Raw genomic sequence first — 20,275 nt, 5'->3', positions numbered from 1 at the left:
CTGGGTACTTACCATGAGTGGTTCCTTGAGTCTCTGGCTCCTCAGTCTTCTGGCCCAAGTGCTGTCTTCCCCTGCAGTTCGCATTACAATTTAATATATCATTTGGTCTGCCCCTGGACACCACTGTATAATTGTGCTGCTTACCTTATTGCAATTTGAGTATCGTGTATTTGTGTTGATATCATGTATGAGCGAGTGTTGTGTAACAAATGGAGGCATTTTTATATAAACACTGAGTGGTTCATTTTAGTTTTAACCTAAGCTACATGATTAGATATGGTAAAACAAGCTGCTTAACACTCCTTCAAGATAAGCCTGAAGGCTGCACTCCATAGCTACTGCTTAGAGAGCTTATCCATGGTTCTCAAAATACACAAAAATCACCACAAGTGTTGCGCGGATTAATGCAAGGTGCATCACTTAAATGTGCACCATATACTAAGCCAGCTACTACAGTGAGCAATCTGCAAATAGCTTGAGAACGACTGTCAACCCATTTCTGCTCTACCAAAGACTTTCCTAAACAAAACAAAATCTTGCAAAGTCGACTTTTAGGCTAAATGTTTATTGTTAAAGTTAGATAACATTAATACACATAAAAACAAGACTTTAAAAAACATACAAAAGGCTACTACCTTGATTATTTTTTTGCTTTGCAGCTTCAGATTAAAATATATTTTTTTTTAACTGCAACAGATTCAAGAAGTTTCGGAACACCCGAGCATGCTCCTTTGTGTTGCAAGACTTGATCGCACCAGGCTCCACAGGGCAGTGAATGCGTTTCAGTAGATCTGCCAACCCAAAGTAAGGGCGGGTGCACAATGTTAGTGCTTTGCATCTTGTAGACATTGTGAAATCTCAGAAGCACCTTCCATAGGAGGCTGTCACAGGATGGGAATCCTGTGTTAGGCAGACTTGACCAGGACTCTTCAATTGTGCTTCCAAGACCAACCAGAGCTGTTGCTTAGCAAACGTCCAGCGCAGACAAACACACAAATATATACAATTTCAACCAAGACAGACGGCAGCTGAAGATTTGAGGGTTTTCACACCCTCCAATTAAGAATCCCTGGCAAAAGCCATTTAATTTCATTTTTAAGAGTTCAAGTAAAAGGTTGACTAAAACACTGACATCAATCAATTTAAATGCTAGTTCGTGTTGGGGCAGCCAGGACCATGTAGCCCGCAACCTTTACATGAAGGCAGTTCTCTTTGCTACGCCTCGGAGGCTTAGAAAGGGGCATTGAGGGTCATTCATCCTCTTTGATTGGCGTGCACCCAGCAAAGAAACTGCTGTTGCTTCCTAAAACTTTCTTTTTCCTCTTCAGAATTGAATGGTTGAGATTCTCCTGAGCATCTGGCGGAGTTTCCGGGACCACCTTGATGGTAGGGTTCGCTCTTCTCTGCAGTTTGATAGACGCCACTTGACCAATGTCGCTGATGTCACTCAGTACCTGCAAGAAATAAGGAAGGTTACAAAACAAGTAATATTTTCTCACAGAGCACTACATACCAGTATCTACTTTGCTCATAAGTAATTATGTTTATTAGATGAGGTATTCGAGGCAGAGAGAAACATTTACCAAGCCAATAGGTCTCACCTATTCAAGAGCTATTGGTCTTGCCAAGGTTTTAGCAAAGTTGTACACCAGAGTGGCTGCTATTCATCATGGGCAAAAGTTAGTGGGGTAAAGAAGTGGCATGGAGTGTGATAGAGTGGTGTATTTTTGTAGAGTGAAGGGCATAGAATTGTCGTGGAGTAGTGTGTGGCGCTGGGGGAGGTGTCACAAGGTTGATTGGCACCGATCCGGATCAAGGCCTGGATCCAAGGGGGCCCAGCGGTGCCAAAGCCGCAAGCGTCGAAGGCCGGGGGCCCCCAGAGTCCGTGGGGCCCAACGGCATGCCAGCGGAGTTGGGCTGTCCAAAGATGGCATCCATCGCTTCGAAAGACTAACGAAGCTGTGCAGGTGTTGCTCCGGGTCCCGGGAAGGGAGGGAAGCCCCGAGTCTGCCCTTCGGCACGCAGAGCCACATTATCTGCATCCCTCGTCGCGCTTGGGGTTGTGGTTGCGCTTTAGACAGAAGCACACGTTGTGCTGATCCATCACAGACTATCAGTCAGCTACAGGAACCGCAAGCCTTTAAGCCGGGCATCCCTCGTGCATCAGGAGTCTACGGACTAAAAAAACAATGTCGACAAAAGTTGACAAAAAGTCAAAAAGTGACTGGGGGCACTGCTCTCCGGATCTGCGCTTGCTGGCGCGGAAGAAACAGACGTCCGCGTCCAAGTAGCTACCTTAATGTCATCCCGGCAACCACGACGACTGCGGAGTTGACCGACACCACCTTCCTACGCGCAGGTGTATTGCTGCCTGGGGGGGCGCAGTGGCGCGGGGCGCAGTGGCGCAGAGTAGAGGGGGCGGGGCGCAGTGGCGCGGGCGCAGAGTGCCGTGGCGCGCAGAGTGCAGTGGCGCGGGGCGCAGAGTGCAGTGGCGCGGGGCGCAGAGTGCAGTGGCGCAGGGCACAGAGTGCAGTGGCGCAGGGCACAGAGTGCAGTGGCGCAGGGCACAGAGTGCAGTGGCGCGGGGCACAGAGTGCAGTGGCGCGGGGCACAGAGTGCAGTGGCGCGGGGCACAGAGTGCAGTGGCGCAGAGTGGGGCAGAGTAGATACATTACTTACCTTCAGTAATGATGTATCTGTAAGACATCAGTTTTAGATTCCTTACCTTAGAATTACCCTGATGCCCATCTTGCCGCTTAGCAGATGTCGAGAAGTGGGACTTCACATGACAATGCAGTAGTTTCTGGCATAGCCCTAGTGGAATGAGCACGCAGCCCTACTGCAAGTTCCCTTGCTGCTAATGATTAAAGGATTTTAATACAAAGGAAAACCCATCTGGAGATGAAATGCTTTTGGACAGCCCGACCTTTTGCACCCACATAGCCAACAAAAAGCTGATCCACCCGGAAATCTTTTGTGATCAAGGTAGACGAACAGCGCATGTGAGAAGAAAGGGGAATTAAAGGCTAGAGCCTGAAGCTCACTCACCCTGCGAGCAGAGGTGATGACCAGAAAAGCAGTTTAAGGTGAGGAGCTTGAGAGGATAGTTGTCAAGAGGCTCAAAGGGAACACGCATAAGTCAAAACGAGATACAAGTCCCACTGGGGCATTACGAAAGGAGATGGAGGAAAAAGAAGAATGCCCTTAAGAATAGGTTTACAAAAGGTGACTTGAAGAAAGGGGGCTGATCTGGTAGCCGGAGGAAGCAGAAATAGCTTCAAGATAGTCTTTAAGAGTGCCCAGAGCAGAGAAGGAAGAGGAGAACCTCTGAAAGAGGGGCAGAAAGGGGACCCACAGCCTTTGCTGTGCACCACGCCACAAATGTGTTCCATCTACAGGCATATACCGTCTTAGTGGAGGGACACCTTGCTGCCAAGATGACAGATTTCAGGACAAAGTCGAAAGCGGTCACCTGTCGCCGCTCAATCTCCACGCAAGGAAGTGGAGACTGACCGGTCCGGGTGGAGGCATGCCCGCGGCTGCTACGACAGAAGAGCCTCCCGAAGAGGCAGTCTGATCGGAGGAATAATGGCCATGCTCAAGAGCTCAAGGTACCAGACACTGTGTGCCCAGTCCAGAGGCACCAGAATGATTGGGCCCAGTCACGCTTGGTCTTTAGCACTCTGGGCAGAAGTGTTACAGATGGAAAGGTGTACATGATGCTGTAATTCCACTAGCAATGAAAGTGGTCGCCGAGCGAGTGCTGCTGTGGAAACTCCAACACGGAGAATTGCTGACTTTGCGCATTCTTTTCAGGGGTGAATAGATCTAACCAAAGTTCTCCCCACCAATGAAAGACCTTGCACCACCTCGGAGTGAAGACGCCATTTGTGATCCATCATGCACCAGCGGCTGAGTTCGTCCGCACTGGCGTTCAGGGAACCTGCCAGGTGTTCCAGCCATTTCCAAAGGCGAAGAGCCTCTTCACATAGGTCCATGACCACACCCTGCCCAGTTTGTTGCAGTAATACATGGCAGTGGTGTTGTCTGAACACCTGCACTACCATACTTGACCTCCGCCTCTCCAAAGTGGCCGCCCGCCCCAGCAGTGATGCATCAGTTACCAGTGTGAACTTTGGTTGGGAAAGGCAGAGGGATCTGCCCCTGACCCAATCCCAGTTTGTGAGCTACCACTGCAACTGACTTGCAGTCCCCTCCGAGATCCGGATGACATTGGAATGATTTCCCTGATGCTGCGCCTACTGAAACTTCAGGTCCCACTGCAGAGCCCACATATGCCACATGACTGAATCCAACAGCAGAATGTAGGAGGCCTTGAGGCCCAGCAGCCTCAAGGCCTCCTGCAGGGTCATTCTCACTGAAACCTGGGAAAGAGGCTGAAACATTGGTATCAACCCGAATATTCCAGACTCGCTGCTCAGGAGGATAGGGCCGAAACGGCACTGTGTCCAGAACATCTCCAATGAAAGATTCTGAGGGAGTCGGGTGCGAGTGCGGCACACTTCTAGTAAACCCCAGCGAGTGCAGGAGGTCCGCCATAGGTGGGAGGTAACTGCCTGGGGCAAACCTGCCTTCAACAGCCAAACGCCGAGATAGGGGAAAACTGGACTGACGCCATCACTTTCGTGACCACCCAAGGAGCATTGGTAAGGCCAAAGGAGAGCATGGTAAACTGAAAGTGCTAGGGGCCTACCGTGAAACGTAGGTAATGCCGGAGGGCAGGAAAGACAGGGATGTTAAAATAAGCATCTAGCTAGTCAAACGCTACCATCCAGTCTCCAGAGTCGAGGGCAGACAAGACCAGAGCCAAGGTTAACATTTTGAACTTCTCCTTCCTGAGTAAGCGGTTGAGGGCCCAAAGTAGGACGCAGGCTTTTGTCCTTCTCGGGCACCAGGAAGTAGTGGGACTAGCAACCAAAACCTACTTTTGGCACAGGAACCTCTTCAATAACTCCCTTGGCCAAGAGAGCAGAGACTGCCTGGCGGAGAAGTGCCAAATGATCCTCAGATATGCGATCGAAACAGTGGATCTCGAAGGGGAGGGAGTAGCCCCTTTGGACTATTTGCAAAACCAACCTTCCTAACCGGATGGAGAATCCTGCCACCCACTGGCCATCAATGGCCCTGAAGGCTCAGACAAGGAGGATTTGGAGGCTGCTGCAAATGCGCGGGTGGATATTCAGGGTGGACTGGCCCACCCACTGGCTCCCAGACTTGCAAGGTTGCTGGGCCCCACGTCTGCGGCCACACAGGTACTGGGCAGCTTGCATGGACCAGTGACTGGGCTGGACGCAGTGGGATGCCCCTTCCTTAGCAACGAAAGGAGTGAAAAGCAGACTGGGGTGGACACAAGGCCCAAGTATCTGGTTGTAGCCCAACAATCGTTAAAGCACTCAAGTGCAGTCTGGTTTACCTTCAAAAAGGAGACCGCCATCAAAGGGCATGTCCAGCAAAGTGGACTAAACATCCCACCAAAAGCCAGATGTTCTTAACCAGACGTGGCAATCGTTCTAACTAGTGAGTCTGTGGTATCCAGCCCACATCTTATCGTGACTTTGGCTGAGTCTGTCCCAACAACCACTGCCTGGGAGAGAATGGCCAGGGCCTACTTCTGGCACTGAGGCAGCACTTGCACGAACATATCGCAGCTAGAATGGGAGTATCTGACCAAGAGGCATGCAGTATTTCCGGACCAAAGTGCCAAGCTGGAGTAAGAGAACATACACTTCCCAAGATGATCCAGCTTCTTAAATTCCTTGTCTGGGGAGTAGAAGGGAATGTGCCCTTTGTAGAGGCTGGGACCACCAAGCTCTCTGGGAAGGGAGTCGGGAGAGGAAAACTGGATTGCCCTGAGCTGGGCAGTGGGCAAGGATTAGTTACTTACCTGTAGTCCTAGTTCTCTTCCAGGGGTATACTCATTAAAGTCATAAGCACTGAATAATCTCCGCCCATGAGCGGGAACCCGGAACACAACCAAATACATACATGTGTAAATATATAAAAAATAGTACATAGTACTAAACAAATTATACACCTATACATGTATAAACCAATAATATGCAGCCCAACCATGACCTATAGGCTAATAAGGTAATCATTACATACTTTCTGCAGCATGAAAATACACCATATAAACAATGCAATAAACAGGCATGACCCTAAAATGCATTCCAAAAACAGCAAAACCTTTTATTTTCATCAAAGAACCTGTAATAAAAGGCAATTTGCCTAAGCAGGCTGCATATAGAAACAATTTCCCTGTACAGAAAATCAGACTGACACCTCGCCTTTAAGGCCTCCCATCATGCCCCACAGGTGACAGTTCGGTCAGTTCTTTTTTCCGGCTTGTTCTGTGAGGAACAGGGAACTTGAGCTCGGCTGAATTTGATTGTTTTTCAGTCAGAATTTGTTTTTTCCTGTCTTATTTGACAGTATTTGCTGGTGGTGGTAATATTCTACCTTTTCTGACTAATTTTTTTTTAGAATTTTCTAGTCCGTTATGCCACCTTTATTCTATAACTATCCTTTCTGTGGGAAGACGATGTCTAAAACAGATCCCCATTCTGTTTGTGTGGTTTGTCTACCTTCCACACATGATGTGGAAAAATGTTATCATTGCCTCAAGCTTTCCAGAAGAACTTTAAAGGAAAGAGAGAAGATTCGGCTTTTGGGACTTCTGGAGAGAGAAAGACATCATGAAAAGGGGGCAAGAAGTGAGTTGTCATCTGGAAGGCCCTCTTCGGCAAAACGTCTGAAGGTAAAAGCAAGAAAAAACTACATCAGGAAGAGTCTATGAAAGTGAGCTCGACGTCGAAATCTAGATCGCCATCAGGTATGTCGACGTTGAGACCGATGGAGAAAAGTACATCGGCGTCGAAGTAATCGCCGTTAAGGCACAAGTTGACGTCGAAGCGGAGATAGGTCGCCTTCGAAGATTGTCGACGCCTAGGCATTTGGTGTCTGTTGCTGTAAGGACGACGTAGAGAGTAAGACTATTGACGTCGAGAGAGAGGGAGGTCGAAGTCGAGAGGACGCGTGAGATAGACGTCGAGTGAAAAAGTGAGATTGACGTCAGGAGATAGAAGTACGACGTCGAGACCTGAGAAAAGTTGATGATCAATGTCGCCATCGAGACATGCCTCAGGCTCGAAGCGTGAAAGGGCTCAGTCGAAGCAACAGACATCTAGGTCGACGTCGAGTTCTCCGCCACCTACCCCAGGGCTGTTGAAACAACCTCTTGTCGTAGGGGTAAAAACGACGGCGGAACTCTTTTCTCTAGGCCAACCGCTTTTAGAGTGTCGAGCTCCGCTTTCATCTTGGCAATCTCATCATCCGCATGAGATCCAAATGTTGTCCCGTTAAATGGCAGATTTACTATTTTCCTTTGGTTGGACTGCATACTATTGGTTTATACAAGTATATGTGTATAATTTGTTTAGTACTATGTACTATTTTTTTTATATATTTACACATATGAACAAGTTACTTACCTTCGGTAACGATATATCTGTAAGAAACAGTAGTTAGTATTAGATTCCTTACCTTAGAATATCCCCAGGCGTCAGTCTGGATCCGGAAACTTTTGCGTAGCAGTACCCCTGCGCGTCGGTAGGCGTCGTCTGCAGGCGTCCCCTGCGGCTCCGCGTCGTCGGCGTTGTGCGCCGTGATGACGTCGCTGGAGTATATAGACGCCGCCTCCGCGCGCTGACGTCAGTTCTTTGCACACAGCTTTTCCGCGCCAGAACACGCAGAGCCATGTGAGAACTAACACTGGTGCCATTTGAAACTAGGGCCCTGAAAGGGATGTCCTTAACCCTAGGTATCAGTTCGCAGAACGGGGAGGATGGGTGGGGCGGTAAGGAATCTAATACTAACTACTGTTTCTTACAGATATATCGTTACCGAAGGTAAGTAACTTGTTCATCTGAAAGAAACAGGTTAGTATTAGATTCCTTACCTTAGAATAGATACCCCAGCAATACCAACCCCGGTGGTGGGTCTGCGAACCAATACAACCTACACCAGAAAGTCCTGGAGGACCGAACGGCCAAAGAAGCCATCCCTCCGGACTTGACTGTCCAGGCAGTAGTGCCTCGCAAAGGTGTGCAGCGAGGCCCACGTAGCCGCCTGGCAAATGTCCTGCAAAGGGACTCCCCGGCCCAGGGCAGTAGTAGCCGCCGTAGCCCGAGTGGGATGGGCCCTCAGCCCAACAGGAGGCTCCTTCCGAGCCAAAGAGTAGCATGCTTTGATGCACAGGACGACCCACCGAGAGATGGTTCGTTTCTGTACCGCCCTTCCCTTCTTCTCACCCACGTAGCCAACAAACAGTTGGTCATCCACCCGGAACTGGCGTGTGCGATCCATGTAAAATGAAAGCGCACGTTTTGGGTCCAGACGATGGAGCCGCTCTTCATCCTTCGAAGGATGCGGAGGCGGGAAGAAGGAGGGCAAGGTGATGGACTGCCCAATGTGAAAAGTAGAGACTACCTTGGGCAGGAAAGAAGGTCTAGTCCTAAGAACCACCTTGTCAGGATGAACAGACAAGAAAGGAGGTTTAACAGAAAGGGCCTGGAGCTCACTCACTCTCCTGGCAGAGGTGATGGCAACCAGGAAGGCCGTCTTTAAAGTGAGAAGACGGAGAGGACAGGAATGAAGAGGCTCAAAGGGAGCACACATCAGGAAAGTCAGAACCAGGTTCAAGTCCCACTGAGGCATCACGAACGGAGCAGGTGGATACATGTGCGTGATGCCTTTTAAGAATCGTAATACAATAGGGGACTTGAATAAAGATGGCTGATCAGGTAGCCTTAAGAAGGCGGAAAGGGCAGAAAGATAGCCCTTGATAGTGCCCAGAGCAGAGCCCTGCTGGGCAAGGGAAAGAAGGAAGAGGAGAACCTCAGACAGAGGGGCAGAAAGGGGGTCCACAGCCTTTGCTGTGCACCATGCCACAAATCTGTTCCACCGGCAGGCGTATACCGACTTTGTGGAGGGACGCCTGGCTGCCAGAACAACATCACAGACTTCAGGAGGCAAGTCAAATGGCCTCAACTGTCGCCGCTCAATCTCCAAGCATGGAGGTGGAGACTGGACAGGTTCGGGTGGAGGACCGTCCCCTGCTGCTGCGACAGAAGGTCCTCCTGAAGGGGCAGGTGGATCGAGGGACCGACTGTCATGCTGAGTAGCTCGGGATACCAGTACCTTCGAGCCCAGTCCGGAGCCACAAGGATAACTTGGGCCCGGTCGCGCCTGATCTTCTTCAGCACTCTGGGCAGAAGTGGTATAGGCGGAAAGGCGTACAACAGACCGCAACTCCACTCGCGCCGAAAGGCGTCGCCGAGCGAGTGCCGTCTTGGAAACTCCAACGCGCAGAACTGATGACATTGCGCGTTCTCTTCTGTGGCGAATAGATCTAACCAAGGCTCTCCCCATTGCTGAAAGAGGCCTCTCGCCACGTCCGAGTTCAGACGCCATTCGTGATCCACCGAGCACCGACGGCTGAGTTCGTCCGCCCTGGCGTTCAGAGAACCTGCCAGGTGTTGAACCGTCAGAGTCACACCCTGACGTTCCAGCCATTGCCAGAGACGCAGAGCCTCCTGGCAAAGGGTCCACGACCCCACACCGCCCTGTTTGTTGCAGTACCATATGGCGGTGGTGTTGTCCGTGAACACCTGCACTACACTCCCGTTGACAAAGGGGAGGAATGCCTTCAGTGCTAGGCGAATCGCCCGTAGCTCCAACATGTTGATATGGAGCCGGGACTCCGCCGGAGACCAGATGCCTCTGATCTCCGCCTCTCCCAAGTGGCCACCCCAGCCCTGGAGGGACGCGTCCGTCACAACCACGTGCTCCGGTTGGGGAAGGGAGAGGGATCTGCCTCTGACCCAATCGCGGTCCGTAAGCCACCACTGCAACTGTCTCGCAGTGCCCTCCGAGATCAGGACATGGTCGGATAGGTTGCCCTGATGCTGGGCCCACTGAAACTTCAGGTCCCACTGCAGAGCCCGCATCCGCCACCTGGCGTGATGCACCAGTAGGATGCAGGAGGCCATCAGCCCCAGAAGCCGCAGCGTCAACCTGACCGAAACCCGGGATAACGGCTGAAAGATGGGAATCAGAGCCTGAATATCCCGGACCCGCCGTTCCGGAGGATAAACCCGAAACTGCGCCGAGTCGAGAACCGCTCCGATGAAAAGGAGCTTTTGAGAGGGACACAGGTGTGATTTCGGCACATTGATGGAAAACCCCAGCTCGTGCAGGAGGTCTGCCGTCATCTGAAGGTGGTGGACGACTGTTTGGGGCGAGCCCGCCTTCAACAACCAGTCGTCGAGGTAGGGGAAGACTGAAACCCCTAACCGGCGCAGATGAGCTGCGACCACCGCCATCACTTTCGTGAACACCCGTGGGGCGCTGGTAAGGCCGAATGGGAGCACGATAAACTGAAAGTGCTCGTGGCCTACCGTGAACCGCAGGTAACGCCGGTGGGCCGGCAGGACGGGGATGTGAAAATACGCATCCTGCAAGTCCAACGCTACCATCCAGTCTTGTGGGTCTAGAGCAGCCAAGACCTGAGCCAAAGTCAACATCTTGAACTTCTCCTTCCGGAGGAAGCCGTTGACGTTCCGCAGGTCCAAGATAGGACGCAGGCCTCCCTTGTCCTTCTTGGGTACCAGAAAGTAGTGGGAGTAGCAACCACACCCTACTTCTGGCCCAGGAACGCGCTCGATGGCCCCCTTGGCCAAGAGGGCCGTAACTTCCTCCTGCAGAAGTGTCAAGTGGTCCCCCGACACACGGTGGTTCTGCGGTGGCATGGCTGGAGGAGTGGACTCGAAGGGGAGGGCATAGCCCCTTCGAACGAGCTGCAGCACCCACCTGTCCGATGTTATCGCGCGCCAGCGGGAGTGGTGATGGCGAACCCTGCCACCCACTGGCGTCACGTGAGCCCGAAAGCTCGGACTAGGAAGGCTTGGATGCAGCAGCGGAGGGAGGCGTGGACTGACCACGCCGCTGGCCTCTACCGCCACCACGGCGGAAACCACGGCCGCCACCGCGCTGGGGAGCGTTCTGCGGCGCGTGGCTGGCAGCACGTGTGGGACCGCCCCTCCCTTGGCCACGAAAGGGGCGAAACGAACCCGTCTGCTGGCGCTGGGTCGAAAGACCCAAGGACTTGGCCGTGACCCTGGAGTCCTTGAAGCGCTCCAGCGCGTGGTCAGCTTTGTCACCAAACAGGCGACTGCCATCAAATGGCATGTCCATGAGTGTATTTTGGACGTCTGGCGAAAAGTTGGCAGATCTCAGCCAAGCATGGCGACGAATCGCCACCGTCGTGGACATGGCCCGTCCCAGGGAGTCGGTTGTGTCCAGACCACAACGGATCGAGTACCGCGCCGCATCCCGGCCTTCAACCAAGGCCCGGGTGAGCTTGTCCCGCACTTCCTGGGGGCATTGCGGCAAACACTCTTCGACCGTATCCCACAGGGAGTGGGTGTAGCGGCCCAAGAGGCACGCGGTATTACAAGACCGCAGTCCAGCGCTCAAAGAGGAAAAGACCTTTTTACCAAACTGGTCATACCGCTTTGATTCCCGATCGGGCGGAGCCGACGGAAATGCGGACTGCGAAGTGGAGGCCTGGATCACCAGACTCTCCGGGGAGGGATGGGTGGATAAAAAGGCAGGGTCGTCCGAGCATGGACGGTGACGCCTTGCCACATTCCGGTCAACCGGTGCACCGGAAGCGGGCCTGGACCAGGTGCCCAAAAGGACATCCGTCAGGGCCTCATTAAACGGCAGCAGAGGCTCCTGGGGGCATGACTGCGGTTTAAACACTTCGGTCAGAATGTTCGGTTTGACCTTCGCGACGGGGAGCTCAAGGTGTAAGGCCTTGGCAGCCCTCATCAGGACCACTGAATAGGCAGCACCTGCCTCAGACGCCACAGGGGACGGGGAGACAAACCCAGGGTTGGGCGACTCGTCCAGGCCACTGGCATCACCCAGATCACCTACCCAGTCCACATCATACTGGCAGGCACGGGAAAAAGGGTCCTCAGACCCCTCCCAACCCTCTCCATACTCATCCTCATCATACCCATATTCTGGGTCGACGATATAGACATCGGGGTCAACGGGCCCCATCGGCGTCGGATCCGGCGTCGGCCGACGCCGGTCCGACTCCGTGTCCGGAGTCGGGGAGGGAATGGGGGTGGCGCCGCGCGGCGTCGGGGACCAGACGCCGGCCGGAGCCGACGGCGGAGTCGCTGCACCACGCGGAGGCGGTACCACGGGTTGGCCCAAAGGAACCGACGCCGGAGAGGCCGGGAGACCAGCCGGCGACGAACCTGAGGGACCCAGCGGCGCCGGGACCGGAGCCACCGGCGGCGTCGGGGCAGAAGCACCCGAACCGCTCGGGCCCCCAGACGGGACCGACGGCCCCGCAGGCGCCGTAGGCCCCGCCGGAGGAGACCTCGCCCTCATAGCAATGAGGAAGGCCTCGATCTCCTCACGCGACGCGCCTTCCCCAGGGACCGACGGGTATGGGGTAGACGGCGTCGGTGACCCACGCGGGCCCGCGGGGCCACCCGAGCCCCCGGCCGCATCACGCGGGCGTCGGCGGTGTGATGGCGACGCCCCGACTTCTTGTGCTTACCTGACGAACCGGAGGAATGGTGTCGACTCCCGGAGCGCCCATGGCGGCTCCGCGATCGTTCCCTCGACCGGACCGGGACCGCTCTCGACGCGGGGCCGACACTCGGAGCTCGAGAAGCTTGCGGGACCACTCCCGCCTAGCTTTTCCAGTCAAGGCCCGACAGTCGACACAGGACTCCACGTCGTGGTCCGCGCCCAGACACCGGAGGCAGAGTCGATGGTGGTCGGTGACCGACATCATGCGGTCGCACTCGTCGCAGCTCTTAAACCCAGGCATCCTACCGGCACCGTAGAAAGATTAAGTTTTACAAACACTTGGTCAAAAGACCGGAGTACTGCTCTTCGGATCTGCGCTAACTGGCGCGGAAAAAAGAAGAACTGACGTCAGCGCGCGGAGGCGGCGTCTATATACTCCAGCGACGTCATCACGGCGCACGACGCCGACGACGCGGAGCCGCAGGGGACGCCTGCAGACGACGCCTACCGACGCGCAGGGGTACTGCTACGCAAAAGTTTCCGGATCCAGACTGACGCCTGGGGATATTCTAAGGTAAGGAATCTAATACTAACCTGTTTCTTTCAGATATATGTATTTGGTTATGTGTTCCGGGTTCCCACTCATGGGCGGAGATTCTGTGCTTATGACTATTAATGAGTATCCCCTCGAAGAGAATTGTCCTTTCCACATGAGCCCCTTTGCTGGGCTTGGACCAGGTACCCAGAAGGACGTCAGTGAGAGCTTAGTTTAAGGGCACAAGGGGTTCCGAGAAGGTTGAAAAAACAACAAATAACTGTGGGTCTCAGGTAAAGCTATGTGTGTAAAATCTGGCCGTCTATCTGCTACAAGAATTACTTGGGAGGCAGACTACTGGACAGAAATCCACTGTGAAAAATGTCCATCAGTTACACGATTCGTACCGCCCAGTACATCATTTGGTCTACTTCACAGTAGGTAGCCCATTGTCTATCTCCAGATATGAATAGAGGAGACAGATGACTGGTGAATGTTGTTATTGTTGTAACTGAAAGCAGTGCATAGGTGATTTAGTGAAAAAATAGTGAAAAGTGTTCAGAAGAAAATTGGATAGGGCATGCAATGTAACTTTATTCTGGAGCCATGCCCTTCCAACTATAAAACCAATAGAGTGCAATATAGTCAGATGTTTCAAACAAATACCTTCTGACTGGGTTATCTGGTCCAGAACACTTTTCACTATTTTTTCACAGTGGATTTCTGTCCAGTAGTCTGCCTCCCAAGTAATTCTTGTAGCAGATAGACGGCCAGTTTTTACACACATAGCTTTACCTGAGACCCACAGTTATTTGTTGTTTTTTCATAAGTTTTCAGGGGGATAATTACTGTGCTTGGTCGTTAAACTGCCCCTTGAACCCTCCCTAAATTGTACATATGCATAGTTCCGAGAAGGTTACCACAGGCTGAAGCTCCTGTGAGGAGATTAATCTTGACCGCCTCTGTAGGGAGCACCAGGCCCAAGGCCTAGGCAGCCTTTCGCACCACCACAGCGTAGAATTCGCCTTCCTCCGTAGCCACATAGGGAGGACTAAGCATGCCAAGGTCTGGGGAAGTGTCCAGGCCACTGGCATCACTCAGGTTCTCTCTAGTCCAGCTCTTCAAGCTGGTTTGCCAAAAGGTCCAGCAACCCCTCCCAATTCTCACCACCACCTTCTGGGCGATAGGGAACACCGGAGATGAACAGGGGAACAAAAGTATCCTCTGGCATCGGATTCAACACAGACCGACACCGGTCTAGCTCCATCTTGTGGGTGAGGATGGAGACTGCGTCGGCCAGGGGCATCGTTGCCGTGGAAGGTCCAGTAAGGTTCACCGGCATCGAGCCGGATTCTGGCCTGGATCCGCGGGGGGCACTCAGGCGCCGCAATCGCAGGACCAGTGACAGATTCAGCAGGGCCCAAAGGCTCGCCGGCAGAGTCGGACTGTGCAAAAACACGGTCTAAGGCTTTGTAAAATGCACTAAGTTGGGCAGGGGACGTCCCGGCTCCAGGAAACAGAGGGAGGCACGGATTGGTCCTTGAAGAGGGCACCGAAGAGGGAGCTTTAATGCAACAACGCTCTGGATCCCGCGTCGTGTCAGCCAACACAAAAGTCGAATAGCGTCTGCGCTTCTTCGCCTTCTTGTGCTTAGACTTACCAGAGGACTTTGAAGGCTTGGGCGAGGTGTGATGGCTTGAGACCTTTCCCTCGAGCGAGACCAGGAGCAATGCGGAGCGGACTGCTGAGCCTCCAAGAGCTTATAGGACCACTCCTGCAAAGACTTTGGATTCATGGCCCAGCAGTCAGAGCACGACTTTGGGTCGTGCTCACACTCCAGACAGCAAAGGCACACGAGGTGCGGGTCCGTCACAGACATCAGTTTGTGACTGGCCTCGTAGAGTTTGAAGCCAGTACGTCGATGGGACATCTCTTGTGCACCAAGAATCAAAGACGCTAAAAGTAGACGAAAAGTTTAAAAAAAAAAGCTTCGTCAAAAAGTGACTAAAGGGGTAGCTCTCCAGATCTGCGCTAGGCTGGCGCGGAAAAAGAAACAGATGTCAGCACGCAGGGGCAGATTCTAAGTGGGCATCGCAGTCATCCTGGCGACCGCGACGACAGATGTGGAGTTGACTGACATCACCTACCTACGTGCATGTGTACTTCTAAGATAAAAATTCTCTGGATCTAGTCTGACTCCAGAAGGTAATTCTAAGTTAAGGTAACTTATAACGGTCTTTCAGATAAGCTACTCAAGGTCAGCTGACTTCTTACAGACCTACAGGAATAAGACTAAATTTGCTATGAATGTACTTTTTCTGAGAAAAATTGTGGAAGATCCAAAGAACAAACTCCGCTTCAATTTCAAGGAAGAAAACCAGAAACACCGGTTGGCGCAACACTAACTCTTACCCAGACTAGCTGAGAGTAAACTACTTTAAACCATGGTGTGGTGTTCAGAAAAAATAAACCGCATGTTTGAAAACTTTGTTATACCAGGGAAGACGTTTGCTTGCCATAAGTTGAGGAAATTTGCTTTTATTCACCACTTTTAAAAACAGGACATTCTCTGCTTCAAGGAGAACTGTATATTTGAACAAAAACGTAAATAAAAGTTTTATTTCAAACCATTCACCAGTGGGACAGTCAGTTTGCTTTATTGCAATGCCAAAAACAATCACTGCTATCCGCCTCACATTTTGGCTGTTTTTTAAATTCACAGGCACCCCCTTTTGAAAAACACTAATTCATGTTTTAGTATCCTTGGATAAAATGCATTTACTTATTTTTATTAAACATTAATTTGGCAGTAAAATTTGTGGTGTTCACATCACATGCCTTACCCTTAAGGACTTACTGCTTAGGCCCATCTACTAAGGGTAAGCTTGAAATGGTTAAAAAATAACTGCTTTAAATTTTAGGCCCTGTATTGCTTTGACTTTGTAGGAGTGCAGCCACAGGCCACATTAAGACCACGTCCAGACTATTTATACTGTTGTCCAACAATTACGTTTTCTACAGCACAGTCTGCTAGTGACAAGAAACCCCAAAGAACCTAAGTTCTACAGAGCCAGCTACTAGAACCGCTGCATTACTCCATCTAGTTACATTAAACTAATTAGGAATGCATTTTGTTGCCCATTCCTCAGAAGGTAGTGACATTTCAAAACAAGTTAAGGCAACTGTTACGATATAAACCCCTCTAAAACAACTTCGCACTGCACTTAAGCTCTATCCCGGTTACTCTTTCTTGATTTACCTTCTTAGTAGGTGTTATTAAGGGTGGGTTGAAGAAAGATTCTCCCCCGGTGATCTCAGTTGGGTCCAGGAGCTTGAGTGTCATCTCAGTACGATCATCAAAGCCAGTGATGTCCTGGGGAGGAGAGAATAAAGTACTTGTAGCATTTGATTGTTTTTCATTTACAACCAATGATCAAAGCGCAGACCAAGTTTCAGAACAGCAGTCAGAGAAATGCCAATTCGAACTAAATTTCATAGAACAAGTTACTCACCTTCGGAAACGCTTTTCCTGGAAGAGACCAATCAGGTGCAGAGCTTCACCTCTTCGATATTCTCCAGGTGTCAGAATGGATACGAAAAATTTTCAGCAAGGCTACACACAGACGCCATTCTGCTCCAGAAAGGACATGCAGGGCCTATGTAGGCACCACTCTGCGTGCAGACATCAATTGCTTTAGTAACTGCCAGTGCCCCTGATGCAGAGCCCCAAAGCAAACTGGTAGACCGTGTGCAGATCCCTAGATCTGGGATCTTGAGTATAGCCCAACCACAGAAAGGGGAGGAAGGGAGGATCCATGATCTGCATCTAGATATTCTACCAGAAAGAATGTACTGAAGGCAAAAAGATTTGCTTCTGATGGAGACTTCTAGCCAGAGATTACTAACCTTATGAACAGATACCAGAGTAGGACCTAATGGAATGAGTGCTGGGCATGGTATCAACTCAGACGTCCTGCAGAACCAAGCAGGCAAAGTGCTGCTCTCAGCGGACTTGGCTATCCTGATAAAAGTGCTCTGCGAATGTATTGAGGGACGCCCAGTTGCTGCTGCCAAGCAGGTGTCTAGAACTGTTACACCGTGTGCCGGCACAGTGGTGGCAGCTTTGGCCCTGGTGGAATGGGTGCACAGTCCTGCTGGAGGCTGCTTCTTTGCCAATGCATAGCAAATTTAATGCAGAGCACGATCATTCATGTGGTACGCTTCAGCAACACCTTGCCTTTTTTCACTCCAGGGAACCCCACAGACGAACCTTCACCGGTGGCCTTTGGTGCGATTGATTTAGAAGCTGAGCACTCACAGTACAAGTGATTAAGCCGCACCTCCTTTGAGGGGTGAGGTGGAACCAGTGGTCGAAGTGGGCGGGATCGGCAGGGCACGCGTGCCTTTACTTTTATTCAATAGATTCTGTTCCCCTACCTTTTCTTTTCAAAACTGTGCCCCAAGATGGCAGAAATAGCCATGGCCTTCAGATCAGGCCTGGCTTTCGTGGCCGTTCATGGACCGGCGAGACTGGCATAGAAGGAAAGAACAAGTTACTTACCTTCGGTAACTCTTTTCTGGTAGATACTATATCTGCCTGTGGATTCCTCACCTTGTGAATATCCCCTTGCGTCAGCAACATTCGGAAATTCTTTTGTAGCTTCGCGCCGACGTGGATCCGGACGTCACAGAGGCACGGCATCGCACGCGACCCCGCTGACGTCACCGGCGCCTATAACAGGCCCACGCCGGCGTGAGGACATCAGTTCCGCCCTTTTTTCCGTGCCCTCGAGGCACACGGACGGACCGATGACAGTAGAAATATACACAGTATACGTAGTATAGAAAACAAGGTAACAGTGTGAAGCAAATGCAATAAAACATTTGAAATAAACATTTCCATGACAATAAAATAACACATCATAGAAACTCTTGGCATAGAAGAGTGGACAACGGGGAGGCGGGTGGGTCAGTGAGGAATCCACAGGCAGATATAGTATCTACCAGAAAAAGCGTTACCGAAGGTAAGTAACTTGTTCTTCTGATAGATACATCTGCCGTGTGGATTCCTCACCTTGTGAATAGAGTCCCTGAGGTTCCGTAAAAATCGTTACGGTGTTCTGGGCATTGCCGAATATGGACGAGTTTGATATCTATGAACCGTAAATGGCGAGTTCGGTAAGTGTACGCGTTTTCGCTACACTGCTTGACACGGTTCGCCTAAATTACGTGTTTCTTACCTGAACCCTCTGGTTCCATTTTAGATACGGCATCAATTTTGTTTCTTGCCCTCACGTAGTCAGCGAGCAGGCCACTGTTCGCCTCATGACCCTTTAGTTCCCAAGCCATACGGAAGACGCATATTCCTTTCATGCGTCTTTATGACCGGAGGAATGACACTGCAGAGGCAAATGGCTCAGCTTGAGGGTAATCTTGCCGTGCCGGCCTATTGTTTCAGCCGTGCATGTGCTGGGATCAAGCTCTTTGATCCTATGATCATGTTTCCAATATTACCCCCACACTCTTTTCTCTAGGTGTGCCTGACTTCCTAGCAGCTGTTCTTGTCTTTTTTCTCTTGCTCATTTACAACTCAAGTGGAATGTGCCTAACGATGGGAAGATGTGCTTTAACAGTTGGGAACCGGTAATGTTACTGTGATTATGTTCCGAGGTTCTGAAAGCATGAAGGCGACCCTTTCTTGAAGTTTATTGTGGGAACTGGGTTGTAACCTTTTGTTCACATGTTGTGCAATGGCAAAATCTTGTATAAAAGAGAGCGACTCACATATGCAATTCGAAGCAGACTCTTAGAACCTACACGCTGTTGTACTTCTAGTGACTTTTGCCTCCCTGCAATAATAAACTCTGGTCTTTGACGCCGAAGGAAGTCTCCCGTGTCTCTGTCACTTGTGCGCCGAAACAGGTATCCCACGAAGGTTATAGGTGTTCCCTGGCACCGCTGGGCCTTAAATAGCTCAGTCCTTCAGTTGGCGCCCAACTCGGGGCGACATCGGCGGTACCGGTCCAAAGCCTGACGATTGTGAGGAACTTCGTGTGAAATCTTCGAGGAAAAGGTGCACCCCGCTTCATCGATCCTGTTGTCGAAATAAGTGGTCCGAAGACTTTTCCCGCGAAGATTCCCGCCTCCTGACGGCTGCGACGGACCGATGCCCTGACTGTCGACTTGTTTGACGCCTGGCGCAGACCTTTCGTACAAGCGAGACGATAGACGGGCCTTCCTGGTGACGCCATTGAAGCTCTCAGTTAAGTATTTGTGGGTCGCTCCCAGTCCTTAGTGGTTGTTGCAGCTTATTGAAGCTTTGTTGTATGCATGGTTCCATTGCATTTGTGGTTCTTAGTTGTTGGTTCTTAGTTGTTATTTGACAGTTGCAATTGCCAAAAACCGAGGGTTTTGTCTTTCACGAAGATTTAGTACTTCGGTAACCCTTGAAGTTTGATACTAGGTTAGTGTGCACGATGCCTAGCCATAGTGGATTTCTTGGTTTTCTTAAATGTTGCAACAAGGATTCCCGGTTGGAGGACTCGTGTCCGATACCTCCAGTTGGAACCCCGATATATGAGCTCTATAGTCGACATGGTGTGGGTCCTATTATTTATAATAAATATTGGGTCCGTTACACGAAAACAGATGGTGTCCTTAGTTGGCCACCGCATGGAAGTTTTGAACTTACGATTTTAGATAATCTTGAAGCTAAATTATTTAAAAAGAAAGCTAGGCCAGCTAGGTTTGATTCTTTTCGGTTGTGGCGTAAAGAGGCCAAGCAGAAAGAAATCAAACAACTTAAAAAGGATCGAAGAGAAGGGTTCTTTCCAATAATGCAAGTTGTACAACAATGTCAGCGAGATAAAGAAGAGAAAGAAATAGAAGTTTCCACTAGACTACATCACATGAGGATAGACAAATGTTATCCGGTTTTACCAGCTAGTCTTGATAAGAAAGAAGAGGATTCAAAGGAGGATCCCCTGCTAGCATATTTGATGAAATCGCCACCTCCTTATGCACAGGGTGCTACAGCCCCTGTAGTTCCTCCAGTAGTCCCTCCTGTGGTTCCGGCGGCTGCTGGTCAGCCCGTTGTTAATCCTA

At 51.0% G+C, this 20,275-nt stretch overlaps 1 protein-coding gene across 2 annotated transcripts in view; it reads right to left on the bottom strand.

The window, feature by feature from the left end:
• Window positions 1-549: 549 nt before the first annotated feature.
• KIF4A (kinesin family member 4A) overlaps window positions 550-20,275 on the bottom strand; it is a 307,198-nt gene continuing 287,472 nt past the window's right edge. For both annotated transcript variants that reach the window (XM_078640186.1, XM_078640187.1), the window contains 2 exons: window positions 16,431-16,544; window positions 550-1,454 (listed from right to left, as the gene is read on the bottom strand). In XM_078640186.1, coding sequence (XP_078496312.1) covers window positions 1,251-1,454; window positions 16,431-16,544 — 318 coding nt within the window. In that variant the 3' untranslated portion in view covers window positions 550-1,250. The remainder of the gene's footprint in view (window positions 1,455-16,430; window positions 16,545-20,275) is intronic.

Source organism: Lissotriton helveticus, chromosome 4_2, assembly GCF_964261635.1.
Source record: "Lissotriton helveticus chromosome 4_2, aLisHel1.1, whole genome shotgun sequence".
Taxonomy (NCBI): Eukaryota; Metazoa; Chordata; class Amphibia; order Caudata; family Salamandridae; genus Lissotriton; species Lissotriton helveticus.
The sequence above is the reverse complement of the archived record's forward strand: the minus strand, read 5'-3'. Positions and strand labels throughout refer to the sequence as shown.